The 16,665-nt window shown below is 36.4% G+C and overlaps 1 protein-coding gene across 4 annotated transcripts in view; it reads left to right on the plus strand.

Annotated features, from left to right (window-relative positions):
* Positions 1-16,665, plus strand: part of Tenm2 (teneurin transmembrane protein 2) — an 881,534-nt gene that overhangs the window by 73,562 nt on the left and 791,307 nt on the right. For all 4 annotated transcript variants that reach the window (XM_026407438.2, XM_026407439.2, XM_026407440.2 and 1 more), the window contains exon 2: positions 4,377-4,652. In XM_026407438.2, the coding sequence (XP_026263223.2) occupies positions 4,377-4,652 (276 nt within the window). The remainder of the gene's footprint in view (positions 1-4,376; positions 4,653-16,665) is intronic.

The following is a 16,665-nucleotide window of genomic DNA, read 5'->3' on the forward strand; positions in this document are numbered from 1 at the left end:
TCCACCTGTAAAATTTCTTGTCAACTTCTCGGGGCCTTAGAGAGTAACATTCAGATAATAGTGTCTTATATTATATTCCACCCATTACTACAGTTTCCTTTATCTTCTTGCCCTTGTAGTAGAAAATCTGCTCAAATCCTGACATTTTCAGCGCTATTTGTATACCCTGGTATTACCATGATGTGATAATTCTGACTTAGCTACATATGTGCTTCTCTTACTTAAAGGTTATTTCAAAGTGTAAGAAACTGGTAAAAACTTAGAAAATAAAGCCAAGATCACAAGGCACTCACATATCCTTCCTTGGACTTGTGTCCCTAAATAGAATTACTGGGTCAAAGGACAACTTTTGTTATCTCTTGCTAAATTTCATTCTAAAAATGTTGTGAAGAAGACCTGGATTTTATGTTGAGGTTATAATTGAGGAAAGGCATCCTAAAGTCAAAGAGAATTAGCAACAGAGTAACTTTTAAAGACTGGTGTTCCTCTGTCTTGACCATCTCACAGTTTTCAGGCATTAACATTTTCTCCCAACATCTTAACTAAAATTGCATGATGTAATTATCATAGGTTTTGTGTGATCATCATGTATAGAATTATTGACTTGGCCTCTATATCATAATAGGGGCCACATGGGCAACTTACTGGCAATAGCCATAAAACATATACCTGAAAGTAAATGAATTTGGCACGTAGTCTACATCCACTTTAATCAACAGGGTCAGGGAGGTTGCAGGCAGGTAGAGGGTGAACATGTTCCTTGATACTGAAATACTGTGCCTCCTATGTATCTTTCTGCAAGACAGTAAAGAAGGAATGAAGTATTGACTGCTTTCCACTAGAAATATTAGCTTGGAGAATCACACAATGACTGGTCTCTCTCTTCCATTCAAAGCTGCCCTGGAGTTTAATAAAGACATAATTACACAAGATGAATTAGAGCAAAATCAGTCTTCTATCAATGAGCAAAGTAAGTGGAAAAAAAATAAGTTGACATAGTTTAAAATTTCCCCCACAGTCTTTTCTATTCTGAGCTCAAGTGTGTGACATGGGGTTTGGTGCTGTTAGATGAACTACCTGAAATACAGTTGTCTAAAATCAATTCAAATAGTAGAATGTTTGGAAAACCTGGGTAAGGTCAGAGCTGAGGGGCCATAAGAGCTTCCCAATGGAGCAGACTTGCAGTGTCCCCAAGTTTTCACCCCATACTAGATGAACAGTGGGTGGGCCAGCATTGAAAGCATTAAAGGCTGGGTCCTCGATGACCTTTCATGGCTCTATGTCCTTATCCTATATAATATTTATTACCTTATAGATTGCACTTTGTTTATGTGATTCTTTGATTAATGTCTCTTTCTCCATTTGACTGTAAATGTCATAGACTATATTTTTATAATGCTCACAGTTATATCCCCAATGCCTAGCACAGCACTAGGAACAATAAATATTTGTTGAATGATTTAATAAATGATAGACCAGTTTTCCCCCTGTGCTCTGTGCATGGCTCACCAGCTCCATTGTGGGAAGCCAGCAAACCTGAGTGAGGCTTGGTCCAGGGTCAGTTCTGGGAAATTTGAGTGGAGTTCTTATATTTTTCTATCAGTGGAGAACAGAAAGATGACCAAATTAGGGATTGTCAGGGGTGGGGGGGATGCAGTATTCAGCACTGGGGAGAGATGGTATTGTTTGAAAATGAAGATGAAAAATGGAGGATGAAAATGAGTTTCTAAGATTATTTTTTGAGGAAACGATTTTGGTTTTAGAGAAAAAAAGAAAAAAATACCCTTTTCTATAAGAGAATTTGAACTTGCTCATTTGCTTTCTCCCTGTGAATTTGATGCAGGACCCGCAGTTTTCTTTACAATGCTGCTCATTTGTAGCTTGGAATCTAAAGTGTACTTTTTCTTGGCTAACTTTTAAAATTTCTACATTTTTTTTTAACCTGGTCCATGATGAGTGCAAGTTTGTTTCAACAGAAAAATAATCAGGTGAATTTCTTATCATGGAATAAATTTGGAAACCAAAGGGACACCTGTTCATTCCACCATTTCCCATGGCCAAGGCCCACTATTGCCTATTACCAGAGGTATTCAGGTCAGGGACACGTGGTGTGCTCTGAAAGAGGCACCTTTCCTCAAATAACTGTTTCTTTTATCCCAGAAGGTTTTTGAAACTTGGGCTAGATAATGAAATTAAGAGAAATTGTAAGAAAAGTAGCCTTAACAAGTACCCACTCCTTTGTATGTGGAACTATATGGCTAAAAATTATGACCTAAAGAATACAATAAAAAACATGTTTTTGTTTAAATTGTTTTCATCTATGGAAAAGAACACCTATGGAAAATAAAGTGTAAAGAAATACACTTCATGAACTCTGAAGATAAGATGAGACAATGTTAATACTAATCAACACAACTTTTTTCTAATTCAGAATGAGGAAAGCAGCAGTAGAAAGGCCTCGTAATATCAGTTATATATGAACTTGGTACCTTCTCTTTTATAGCTGATGAGACTGAAATATGAATTTTAGTGCACAATTATGAGACAATACCCAATTAGCAAGAATGCAAACAGGAACAGAGTGCGCCAGGCAGAGAATTTCAACCAGCCTGATAAACTATGCGCAGAGAATAAACAGAAACCCTGAGCACTGTGCGGAAGGCACAGGTAGAGGGAGATCACCCTGTGCAGAGAGGAGTCTGCTCAGGTTGGCTCCCCAGTGAATAAGACTCTCTCTGCAGAGACAGTTATGAATGGAAGTGGGTTTCCTTCCACTTGCACATTTAAATAAAGGGGAGATCAGCATGCAGTGAAGACAGAAGTATAAAATCGTAGAATGAAAGCACACCTATTAAAATTAAAGTCACACTAAATTTAAACAGTCGTATTGTGCTTCTTAAAATAAAAGCTGAAAAATGTTATGTATGTGGATTTTCATAGAGTATCATTAATATTATTAATTATCATAGATTTCTGTCTCAGGTTTGGAGATGTGAATGATAGAAATGGCCCTAAATTGAAAAAAAATATACATAGGGAGAGGGTCAACACCAAGCTTTGGTGTTATTTATAAGATTTTCACCACTCACAGCACGGAAGTGCATTTTTTTTCATTGTCACCAATTGGTTAAAGACTAAAGAAATCTACTTTATATGTCACCAAATACAGGGGGCTTCATGATTCCATCCAATTTTCATTAAAACCTTTAAATATCTTTTCATGAAGCTGAATAGTAAAGCACACAACAAAACAGGGCACTGAATGTGCAGAAAATATGTTGCTAGGTTAGCTATTGATGGAGACTGCTTGACACCACAGAAAAAGCTCAGGGTCAGTGGATATAGAGGTGAATCCAGGATCTGCCCCTGGCCCAGGTGTGACCTGATATACCTCATTCAACATCTCTTTGTAGATTGGTGGTGACAACAGTTTCTGGGCTACTATGAGATTTAAATGAGATAAAGTATATGAAGGATCTGGCCAAGTGCCTACTCAGCAGCCCAAGTTTCCAATACATGCCTGTTTCCTTTGCTTCCCATCAACCTGTGGATTTATCCCTCAGATACACACATTCATTTTTCATAGGGGAAGCCTATTGGTGGTCTTAAATTTTGTTAGCCAAGATAAGTTATTTGATGCCATTTGAAAATAAAAGGACCATTCTTCCTCCTTTAGATGCTGATTTCAGTAACATGTCACATAGATTTATTAAAAATAGAAACTGCTTGGCATATATTGTCACACAAGGGGCACAGTGATGCTTTGAGAAATGTAAGGGATTAATACCCAGATTTAACAGATAACAAAACAGGCTCACAGAGTTAATAGACTTTCCACCAATGACACTGTAGCCATTGTAATGCTACGACTGGCTTCCAGCTCTTTCAGCCCTCACTTATATTTATTAGAAGGTTAAAGTTTTATCACACACACACACACACAGAATGTGGATTGGATTTAGGTTTAACCACCATCTAAATGGATGACCTTCAATTAAATTCTCTAGTCCTCAGTTTTCTTAAAGATATAAAAATGAGTGAAAGATGCCCAAGAAAATGCTTGGTAGAATAATAGCCATTATGATAAGTACAATGCTTATCTATCTACATGGTGCTTCTTAGATGACAATGTCAAAATGCCTAAAAATCTTTGAAATGAAAACTGAGTAGTCTGTCATAAGATTGACATTTATGTTTTTATTTTTTTTTTTTACTTGTTGTTTTCAAATTTATCCCCATATCCTGAAATACGCCTAAGATCTGTTTCCATATATACGGTGGCAAATTAGACATTTGCTTTTTTTGTGTAACAATGCATTTAACTTTATAGAGCATGACACACATTTTAATCCCTGTCTCTGTCGCTGTCCCTCTAGGAACTAACTTCACCCTTGCAGAACTGGGGATCTGTGAGCCCTCCCCGCACCGAAGTGGCTACTGTTCCGACATGGGGATCCTTCACCAGGGCTACTCCCTGAGCACGGGGTCTGACGCCGACTCTGACACCGAGGGAGGGATGTCTCCCGAACATGCCATCAGATTGTGGGGGAGAGGGATAAAATCCAGGCGCAGTTCCGGCCTGTCCAGTCGAGAAAACTCAGCCCTTACTCTCACTGATTCAGACAACGAAAATAAGTCAGATGATGAGAACGGTAGGTCCACTTCGTCAATACCTTTGAATGTTCCGTGCACGGCAGGACGTGGGGCTTGGGATGTATTTTTGTCTTCTAATAAAGAGGCATAACAAAACCATTCATTTTCATTTAAATCGACCTTGTCTACCCAGTCTGAGCTGGGGGAAATAAGCCAGCAGCCCTCAAGCACACAAGAAATGAGAAGAGAATTAGAAAATCACATTTTGATGATAACATGATATTCAGGTATAGTCAGTGGGTCTTATTAGCAAGTAAATTACATGGCAAAAGAGGCAGCTTGATAAACTATGACCTGTACCTGGAGAATGTCCTCTCTCTACCAGTTTCTGGGTCTTCGTATTGATTTCCCCTTCCCAGTATATGGCAACCTGGGTTATTTTTTTTCATGAAGATCTCTTAAGAATCCTACCTTATCTGAGACTTTCATTTCCAGGCAGCAATGCCTCATATCCGTATTGAAGATCAAACTTAGAACTCATGCTCTGGAGTTTAATAATGACAAATAGGAAGAGGCTTGTCTTCAGAAAACTCTTTGCCGCACTTACTTTTCCCCTTGGTACCTATGTAGGTTAATGGCTTCCCACGTCTTCTATCACAAATCTCTGTTGCCTGTCCATCAGCTTTGTAGGTGGGTTTTAATGAAACTTTGAAAATTAAATTCTTCTGATCATTAAGCAGTAAATATAGGGAAGCCTAAGCAAGTCATTAAAGAGATAAGGTGCTTATTTATAGATTTCCTAGCAACTCAGAATTGTGTTTAGTCAAATACATTTTTTAAAAAGATAAATTGCATTAGGTACAGCTGATTTATGAAGAAAACATCAAATGCTGTGCAGTTTGTTATGAATAGACTGTGTGTTTGTGAAAAGAATTACCATTAAAATGTTTACAAATAGATCAGTTAAGAATGTTTATATAAAATATTATAAACTTCTGCTAGAGCAGCTTTAAGTGTCTTCTTTCATTGAAAAAAAAAAGAAAAAGAAATTTACAGGCAGACAGCTTGTTGTGAATGCAAAAACATAGCTAAATACCATTTAATCTCAAAACTGTTGGAAATATATCATTTCCTGGGTAAGTCGCATAGATTTTAAAAAGATGCCACTTCGTCACATTTAGATTTATTTTTAATTCTGAAATAATTTATTCTACAGTGGGACAAGGGGCTGAATCTTATGCCTCTGTTCGTGTAGCTGATCAAGGTGTACTCTTCAAGGAAAAATCTGCACTGGACTCCTTTGGAATTTTAACAAAATTCTGACACTTGGCACATTGTACACTCTAAGGTGTTCATTTGATAGGAAATTACTTTTATAAGTTTCCATGAAGGCATACATTGAATCCATTTAAAGATATCCTTTTTCAACTTCAGTGTATGTCAGGTACTATTTAAAGGGAGGCCATTTGACTGCCCAATAAATAAAATCACGTGCTATCCAAGAATTTACAGCCCAATCTAAATAAAGTATTTTTAGCAAATCTCCCACGGTTGCATTATCACATATATACAGGGAACCATGTCTATAGGGCTCTTTGTACATATTTATAGAGTTTGCATCCTCTTATTTTAGGTTATATCTATAGCTATATGAATATAAATACTTAAAAATTCAACCAGTAAGTGAAGCTTTCCAATGGAACCAAAAAACTCTTTCCTTGAATTTTCCTAGAACTGCTATTGATTAGGGCCTAAGTGTGTAATTAATCATATATTTGGTAGAACAATAAGAGTTTATTTTACAGCATATTATTTGAAACATCATATTTGAAAAATTTTTACTTCGAGGGAATCTATGCCAATTCCTACATTTGATGAGAAATAAGCCCTTAGCTTCAACATCTTGAATATTTTTTTTCCTGTAATGCTAGTTACAACACAATCAGATTTGCCTAAAGAAAAATGTACAATTCTCTATATGAGTGCATCTGGCAAAGCCCAAAAGAGGTATTTAAAAGCCAGAGTTCAGGGTAGATGATAGTTATTTTTAAATGTATAGGTACAATGGCTCTCCTTTCCTCTTTTTTTACTAATTTTTTCATATTTCACGTATGTAAATCATGTACTTAATGCATGTTCTATTCTCATTTTTTGGTCAAATATAAAATAAGACATTTTACATGTCACATCATAAACTCTTTAAGCAGATAAAAAGTGAGATATAAGCAATTCTGCAGGCTGGGTTTTAACTTCAGTAAACTTCTTGCCCTTTCTGTCTGACAAATTCTGTCTAGTTCACAAAGAAATCAATGCTTTTTCACATCGCTGATTTTATGAAGTTTGGGAATGTATTATCATATAGATTGACAGTTGCCCCTCTGGTTCCACACCACAGCATGGACACTTACGAAGCCATCATTAATTTCTCACACTTGTACCCAGCAATGGCTTCCTCCGTAATAAACACTGTGTCCTTCAGAAACAAATCAATAACCTTTTAGGTATGCCTCTCTTGAAGAGGAAGTCACAAGAATCCATACTTTGAAGAAGCCCTCAACACAGGCTTAGGTTTTAAGGATACATGGTCATAAAGGGATTCTATGTTTATTTGTTTGGCAGATTGTGATATCTTTCACAGTGTTCATTTAAAAGCTCCCTTAAAAAAACTATTCTTGTTGTCTGGGATTGTGGCTCAGTGGTAAAGTGCTCACCTAGCACATGTGAGACAGTGGGTTTGATCTTTGGCACCACTTAATAATAAAATAAAGGTTATTGTGTCCACCTACAACTGAAACAAATATTTTTAAAAAAATCTCTGATTGTGACTTTGCCAAGCATATTCATCAAATGAAGACAGAACTCAGAAACAAACTATCTTTCCTAGAATGCAAAATATTTATTCATCCTTCCAAATCATGTAAGAAAATCCCTGACCTTGCTGGTAGTTTTTTTTTTTTTTTTTCCAAGATGAATGTTAATTGGGCTTCCTATGTGCTGCTGTGACAAAAATGACCTTCTAGGTAACTTGACAGTCCTGTCACAGTGCACACAAATATGACTTATTTACTTATTTGTTTTTGTAGTATAGATGCTGCGTTGTTAATCACCACTCGTAGCTCTGCATCTTAACCTCTGTATCTTAACCTGTACCTGGGAAATTAGCATTGTGCTGGTTTGAGTTGGGTTGCTTTAAATAGATAAAATTCTCAAGTTCAGGTCCTTTCATTCTATCTTGAAGCTAACAATGGCTTGGCTAGAAATGAAAATGAGAGTTAAGAACAGTTAGGCCAAGATTTTGCTCTGTAAAATTCAACTGCATCTGTACAGAGGGCTTTTCCAGGACTTTAAATTAGAATCATGTGCTTTTTTTTTTTTTCTAATAATAAACATTCCATTTAAACTATGTCCTCTTGGAGGCCCTTTGTATCAGCTGACTGAGAAAATGGGGCAGTCACTAATTCACAAGAATAACTAATTGCCTCCTTTAAGATGCAAAAGAGCAAAACACTGTAAAACTCTAGTGTGCATATTCTTGACTCCCTTAGGCAATACCTTCACCTTGGGGACTTAAAAATATCTTTGAGATTTTTATTTTTTAATTTTCAGCATAACCCTAGTTTCAGTTATTTTCTTGAAACTGTAGAAAGATAAAAGGACAAAGAAAATAAGCTTGGCCATTTGGGATTACAGAAGTTACAGAAAACTCAATCTGGCAGTGGTTAAAGCCTTAAGAAATTTATTCTTCCCCTGTCCTCTCTGTTTCCACCCAAAGTAAATAAGAGCAATATTCATTTTCCTCTACTGTCAGTTGGGAAATTTATAATTCGCATAATGCATTTTGAGGTTGAAAATATAAAAGTTGGGTTAATTCCATTGCATTTCCCAAAATGCATTTATGGCACAATCTGGCTGTCGGCACATAATGGATTTGTGTAAAGTGTGTTCGTGGAACACAGGTTCTATTAGATTGTGAGTCCTCTTGGTGGAGGGCTGTACTATGTTGGTGTCCGTGGTGCTTCAGCACACACAGGTGCTTTGTTCTGCCAACCAAGGTACGTTCATTTTTGCAATAGAAGTTGAGTTTCTTAAGTCTCCCTCCTTTCTCTTCCAAAAGATTCTCAGTAATTCAGCATTCAAGTAGCCCTTAATGAATGTATACCACACCTGATGGTGGGTGTCTGTTTCCACCCCATGCTATTATTCTTGTATCCATGTAAATCTGGTTTGTGCTTCATAATGCACTGCTTTCTTCTCCTCTGTCTCACATTTAAAAATGACAGAAATTGCCTAGAACAGACCCGAAACCATGCTTTTAGCTGCAAACAGAGTCAAAGACTCTGAATTTTGCTCTTAAAAAAAAATTAACTGGGCACAATGGTACCCGCCTATAATCCCAGAGGTTCCAGAGACTGATGGAAAAGGATCGCCAGTTGAAAACCAGCCTCAGCAACTTAGTGAGGTCCTGTCTCCAAATAAAAAAAATAAAGAAATAAAAAGGGCTAGGGATGTGGCTCATTCTCCAATCCCTAGAACCAAAATAAAAGGAAAAAAAAAAAAGAAAAATGAGAAGTTAGGAGGAGTAAGAATAAGTAAAAGAAGTAGCCACAAAATGCATGAATTAATATATGACTATACTATTCAGGTTGATATAGGATAATTTTCCAGTCAAATATCATGGAAAATAATTTTTATGTAACTAAAAGAAAATATTATTTCAATTCCTTAAAAATAAAACAAAATGGGGGAAAAAACCCAATAAAATAAAACAAATTTTCAAGGCATTTTGGCAACAATTATTTCACATTGCGTTTTTAAGCCATTTTTGTAAATCTACTTGCATATTCGAAAGAGAAACACAAATAAGAGTGTGAAGTGTGTTACATGGATTGAAAAAAATTAAGGACATGGAACAAAATATCACGGGTCCTCATTCTTGTCTGTTCCTGAACAAAAGGATGTTCTTATTTTAATGAGTGCTTTGGTTCCCTAAAAATCCAGGTAGTAGAGACTATGGAGGAAGCTTGTTTTAGAATTTTATTAATGGGAGTCTGAAATATAGAATTATCACAGTATTAAAACACAGCTGATAAAAAAATACAGAACCAGAGGCAAAATTTAAGACTCTCCCACAGACGTGGGGCTGGATTCACAAGCAAAGAAGTGAAAGGATTGATGTTTTGCAAATGGACCTGAATGAGACTAAAAGTTTTAGTGTTTTTGGCAAATTAAGCAATGCTTACATTAAAGTAGAACCGAGTGCTCGTAGAGGGTGAGACTGTGTGCTTTATTTCAGTACTGCACGTTCCAGATTATAAACTTTAGTGGCATGGTCTTTAGTTATTTATATATTTCTTTCTTTCCTTTGGTGGTTTCTTTCATGTTTGTTAATGCTCCCAGGGGCTATCAAGCAATGGCTCCATTCAATAAATACAATAAATAAAATGAAGCACTAAGCCTTACTTTTGGCAAGGGCAGCCTGATTATTACACGTGTAATCTGCAGGCCTTGGGGGAGACATTGGGCTTGGTGGATAATCATTCGGTTTTAAGCTGCTGGGTTCCTGATAGCAGTGCTTTAACTTTCCATTGAGCAGGGGAGGTGGTGAGAGAGGAAGAGGCAAGATGTTTCTGTCAGTTCACGATTGGAAGCCGCTTCTGTCAGAGAACTCCAACTTTTTTTTTTTTTTTTTTTTTGCTTATTGCTCGGTCTTGTTTTTGGCTCAGTTGTTGTTTGTCAAGGATCGAATTAAATTTATATCAGAGATGGGAGAGATATGCCATGAATCAAGTAGTAGGGTCATAAATAAAATGAGTTAAAGCTAAGATAATATAAATTTTCTACAGACAACTGAATCAGGATGAACCTGCACAGAAAATAATACCCAACTTAAAAGGATCTGAGAAGATCATATGAGACATAAGGAGGCATTTCCGTTAGGCATTCTGTAACTGGGACACAGCAAGAGGAAGGGAAAAATTCCAAGTAATAGATTTGTAAATAGGATAGAAATTGCAGAGAGGTAGGTACTATATATATCATATGTTGTTGTATATATGTGCTAGTGATTTAATTTTGATTGTTATCTAATGCTAGCTGAAAGAATGGCCTAGAAAATTGTCCTTTGCTGGTTTTCCTAGTCTCAGTTGGAGTGATGTTGAAGGCTTCACACCTTGGGGTAAGAGGTGCATGGGACAGACCTAAGTAACAGAAGTTATGAACTATGGCCCATGGGCTAAATCAGCCCCAGGAGTTGTTTTACTTAGGACAGTGTTTACAATTTTTAGACTAGTAATATTTTTTAAATGTAAGATTTCATGTTAGAAATTTTTATTTGGGGCTTCTCTCGAAGCATCTAACAACTCAGTGGTACTGTTCAGGTTCTCTCTGGCCACGTCTGGGTTCCAGGCAATGGCAGCAGCAGGCCTGGGTGGCATCCTTCACTTCCCTCCAGCCTGCTCTATCAGCATGAGATCCAGCTGTCCCTGTATGCTCTTCAGTGACCATCCTTGACCTATGCACAAACTTGAAACAAAACAGAAATAATAAATATTGTTCAAAATAGCCAGAATCCAGCAATTTTGTCCTCAGTGGACAGGTTAGGAATGGTGATATTAGTTCTTTCTTGAGCCTTGGACTTATCTGCCAAATGGGTTTTATATTGCTACACCAAATTTCTAAAATAGTTTTGATGAATTTAGATTCGAATCCTTCCATTAAAATTAAATCAAAAGAATCAATTTAATTTTGAAAGTATGAAGTCATCGTATTTGTATGTGGAAGGGGGACAAACAATGATTTGTCATCCCCATCTTCTGAAGTGGATGCCCCAAAGTACTGAAAAATTAAGGTTAGAAATCTTTAACACATTATGCTTCCATCTATTTTACTGTGGAAGTACTAGGCAGACTTTAAGGAAATAGGTGGAGGGAAAACCTCTTTTAAAAACTTGAGCTATTTCAGCTGACTGAGGGAAAACCCCAGAGCTTTTCAGAAGGAATTCTTTTAAAGAAGAAGAAAACGACTTGGTACTAATTATGCTCAGTCTAGCGGTGGCAGGTGTTTATGGAGTCTGCTACAATGAAGTGACAACAAACCGAGGTTGTGAGAGGTAAAACACAGTGGTCTGCAAAGACCCCCATCCCCCAAGAAAGAAGGATATGGTGCTGGGCTGATAACAACAAGCTGGAAGAAGTGAAGGTCAGAGTCAGTGTTGCCCAAGCCAAGAAATGCTCTACCGTGATTATGCAGGACACTAACATCAATAAGTGATGCTGTTCTCATGGTGCACTGACCTCCCAGCCTAGGGAAGTGTATGAAAGAGAAAAGATGATTGGATTTCAAGTATTTTTACTGATATTATAGAGCTGAATTTTTTAAGCCAGTGTTCCTTGGAAAAGAATAGGTTCAGAGTTAACTTTGTGGAGGTGTATGATATTCTTGTGGGGTGGGGTATAGAACAGAGCGCTATTGTAGCAATACATCCACTTGTGAGGGGTACGAACTCAACGGAGAGAGCTGAGCACTAGAAGAAGATTGGGAGTGTTTCTTTATAGAGCATCTTATGTAAGGAATAAACTACCACGTATCCACCAATCCAAGAGGACCCTAGAAATGATTTTTAAAAAATTGGTTCTTGGAAAATAGCACATATGGGATAAATAGGCATATTTAGTTAAGTGAGCAAAACTCTGCCTTGTTTTATTTAATACTGATAAAAAGTGAAGCAATCTTAGATAAGGAGGTTCTTTAATATGGGTTATTCTTATTTCACATCTGAAAATATTTAAGGTGTGGCTGCTCATTGTTCTGCATTGTACAAAGCTATCATATGTGTTCCTTTGTGTGAGTGTGTGAGTGTGTGTGTATGTGTGTGTGTGTGTATGTTGTGCATGGTGGGAGAGGTTACTCTGGAAAAAGGGATGTCATGGAGGAAGACAGACATCAAGAAATGTAAGTTGACCAAATCTCAATGAGATAGTAAAGTAAAACATACATGAAAATGTCAAAATGGCATGTGTGTGTGTGTGTGTGTGTGAAAGTGCTCATTACACATCATAGTGGGATGCATTGTTACATATTCACACACACATACCATATGTGTGTGTGTATGTGTGTGTGTATGTAGTTTCAGAGGAGGGAGAATAGAACTGTGCTAACCTCCTTGGATCATCTTACACTGAGAATCATGTAACCAATGATGCTATCCCATACACATAGGTCAACGTCTACCCAAAAGGTTCCACTTTCTCTCCAGTCCCATGTGAGAATCCTTGTCTTTGGGGAGTCCTGAATCAATTTGAATCCATTAGAGAAACAGTATTTGACTTGATTTTTTTTTTTTTTGCCAAGTAAGATATAATCTACATCCCTCTGTCCTTTGTGGACCTATCTCTTCTTCTAGACCTTTCTCTCCTTGCCCTGGATCTAGTAAGTTCTGATGACCTTAGTGTGAACTGATGTCTTAAGTATTTAATTCTACCCATTTGAAATTGATAGAATTATGTCTTCAAAACATGGTTTGCGCGTCATGATTCACTAGGATGTAGAACAAGAACATATATATATATATATATATATATATATATATATATATATTTTATTCTTTACAATTCCATGTGTGAGTATGTGTGATAACATGTTATTATATGTAAACACACATATATTTGACAGATTATATAAAGTGTATATAACATTGGAAGTATTCCAAAATTTGATGTCCATATAGGTGTCTGATGAAATGGTAAGTGACTATAGATATATAGATATTTTGTCTCATAGGGGATAAATTCTAAGCATCTGTCTTCCCTGGGAATATCTGGATTATCCAATACTGTGTGGCAACTCATTGGATTGTCTTATTGTTTATGGTCATCTGTGCTGACAATTCTTACTATTTCTGGGGGTACAATTCCTATTTTCTTCTCTCAGTTCCCTGTGTTGACTTCTATTTCATATACAAATAGATAAAAATATTTACTTTGTTGAAGAAACAGAGCACCTCTGTACATTTACAGATAAATTCTTGTCTGTTCTCAATTAAAAAATAAGAAAATCAACACGAAATATATTACCACTCTGGCATAGTCAGAGCATTTGGAAGAGATTCAGTTTTATTCAGGTTGTAACTGAGGGTCAGGGCTCGTTTGAGTGGAAGTATATTACTGGAGATTGAACAAGGCAGCGGGCATGGCGATTAGAGAGTGGGAGGTGGGTGAAGGTGATGATTTTTCAAGGGACACGCTCTTCCAGAAACTTCAGACTCCTTCAGATAAATGGGAACTTAGTTATTTTACTGGACAACACCAGGAATGCATCCCTATATGTGTAGCAGTCACGGACTAAGAACTTTGCATTTCATCCTAAGGAGTTAAGGTCTGACCAAGTAGGAATTACAGAACTCCTTAAAGAAGGTTTGATCAGGGACCATGTGTTTTAGGAAGCAGAGGATTAAAACACAAAACACACACACACATACACACACACATACACAATTTATCCAAATTAGAAGCAGTGTTACTACAAAAGGAAGCAATCACCCAGATAAAAGGACTCAGGAACCCCCTGATGGCAATGAGTGCACCTGCTTCTTGGCATTTGAGTCAGAGACACTCACCCCAGCCGAGCAAGTAGACACTGGATATTTGTAATTAAAATATTAAAATTCAAAAGGCCTTAATTCAAAGCTGAAATCGCAAGCAAACAGGAACAGGCACATAATCCCACCCTCATGCAGTGCTGGGGTGCCCTGTACAGGGTATCCTCCTCTCTTCCATATTCAGTACCAGGTTACATAGCTCGACTCCACTGTCGACGTTATTTAATCAAATGATTAATAAAGTGACATTAAATACTACTATGTACAAGGAAAATGGTCATGATATCATTTTTAAAGGGGCGGTGAGTGGTTGTAGGTGAACATTAGCTAGCGGTGTTCCAGGTTGGCAGTACTTTCCTGAAGATTATTTCAGTTTCTGTTCCTCGCTGCTGTCTGTGAGTCATGTTCCCGTGCAGTGGGTTTAATTGCTCCTGCAGCGACAGTTACGTCTCCCATCTCATCCCTAATCTTTCATATTTTTATCTCTCATGTTTTTTTAATCAGGCTTGAAAGGCATCTATTTATGTTTCTTTCAAGCTTTCTACTTGTCTTTATTTATTTATTTTTTCTTTTTCATTAAGTTCATCTTTGTTATAATTTCCAATTCTCTCATTTGAATGTTTGGATATTTTGTTGTTCCTTCCCTTACTTTTTAGATTCTACATTTTTGGCAATTTCAGTATTCTTTATATATTAAAAATGCATTTACCTCATCTTATATATTTTGATATAAAATATCCTCTTTATTGCTTTCATAAGGTGTCTCACCTCATCTTGAACCCCAGAATAAAACAGAATCCTCATGCTGCCAGATTTTTTTCCTTTAGTACGAACATATATTTTAAAAAGCCAATGTTTTATTGTTGATTAAATTAGTTATAAATATATAAGTGTTTGTAAATATAAGTGTATTTATATATTATACATCACTAAACATAGTGCAAAATGTATATCATACCTATGAATATGCAAAACATCTAAAATACATGTATGTAGGTGGGTATATATTATTTTATACAAATATATACAAACATGAAGAATAAAAATCATGTGTAAGTTGGCACCAGGAATAAACATCATTCATATTCTGACACATTCCTTACTTTTTTCAGTTTCTATGTTATAGATAGAGAAAGAGATAAATATTTTCACAGGGTCAGTAGGATGGTTTTAAAAGCTCTAAAAAGCCTTATTTTCTTGTCAGTAAATATACTTTAACATTTCCCCGTGCTATTAAATATTTTCTGCAGTATCTAAGGGTCACATAGTACTTCTTCAGCATAATATGTATTTCATTGCACAATTAGTTTATTTTAGATGCAGCAAAGAACAGAATGATGAATAAAATCAGAAGAGCTAAATTCCTGTGCATATCCCTAATTATTTTCTTAGGGTAACTCTTGGAAGTTTTATAATATGCACAGTGGTGCACAGTGATGATCCTTTCCAGCCACTTTCCTCATAGGAGCATTTGGTTTTATACTTGCATTGAGAACCACTGAGAGTGCCACCCACCTGTGTTCAGGAGTCCCTGGAAACTGATGTCAGCAACTTTCCAAGTTATACATGAAAGTATTTTCACTCTGACTTTCATTTATTTTAATATGGTGCAGCTGAGCAGATCTCTGTGTGTTTGCTGTCGGTGTATTTGTGATTTGTAATTCTCCATATAAGAAGATGTTGGAATGACTCTTGTCATTTTGTAGTGTATTACCTTTTTACCATCCTTCAGTGACTCCTGCATAAGTCTTGTTGGTCCCTGTTATCTACACAGAGGCTTTAAAACATTCATTTATAGGTGTGAAAATGATTTGATCACATTGTCAAAAGCATGTGACTTATTTTCTGTAAGGTGGAGAAGTTAACTAACTGGAAAGCCATTTAAATGGTTATATTAACCAAAGAACAAAAGCTAGTTCTGATTAAGGTAGGGATTTTTTTCCTTATTAAGAAGTTGAGCTGTTGTTTAGAATGCAGGGCTTATTTCAGATTGTTAATTTATAAAAAAAAAAGCAAGGACAGAATTGCATTCTGCATGATGAAAGGAAATTCACATCTAAGATAATCTGCAAGGCACCTTGAGGAGATAGAATCTAGTAAATGATGTATTAAATATTCTTAAAACTTCCTCCATCTATGGTGCCTTTGATTCAATGAGGTTAGTAATCATAAACACAGTGGTATCCCTGCATTGGTATTTTTACAAAATAGGTAGTTCTGCATGTAAGATAAATATCTCAGTACATAAGGAAATACTCTGAAAAATAATCATGTGGAAGCAATTACTATTATAATAAGCATATGGCTCTGCTAATATACAGTGTTGCTTAATAATTGATGTTATAGAAAAAAAGAGAAGAAAAAATATCTATATTCTGGGGCATCTTTTTGTACATTCAGAATGGAAAAGACCCCAGTGAAATGCAGAACAATTAAGAGAATACAGGTTGTCTTCCATTTCCGCTGATACACATTTA

Source organism: Urocitellus parryii, chromosome 1, assembly GCF_045843805.1.
Source record: "Urocitellus parryii isolate mUroPar1 chromosome 1, mUroPar1.hap1, whole genome shotgun sequence".
In the NCBI taxonomy this organism is placed as follows: domain Eukaryota; kingdom Metazoa; phylum Chordata; class Mammalia; order Rodentia; family Sciuridae; genus Urocitellus; species Urocitellus parryii.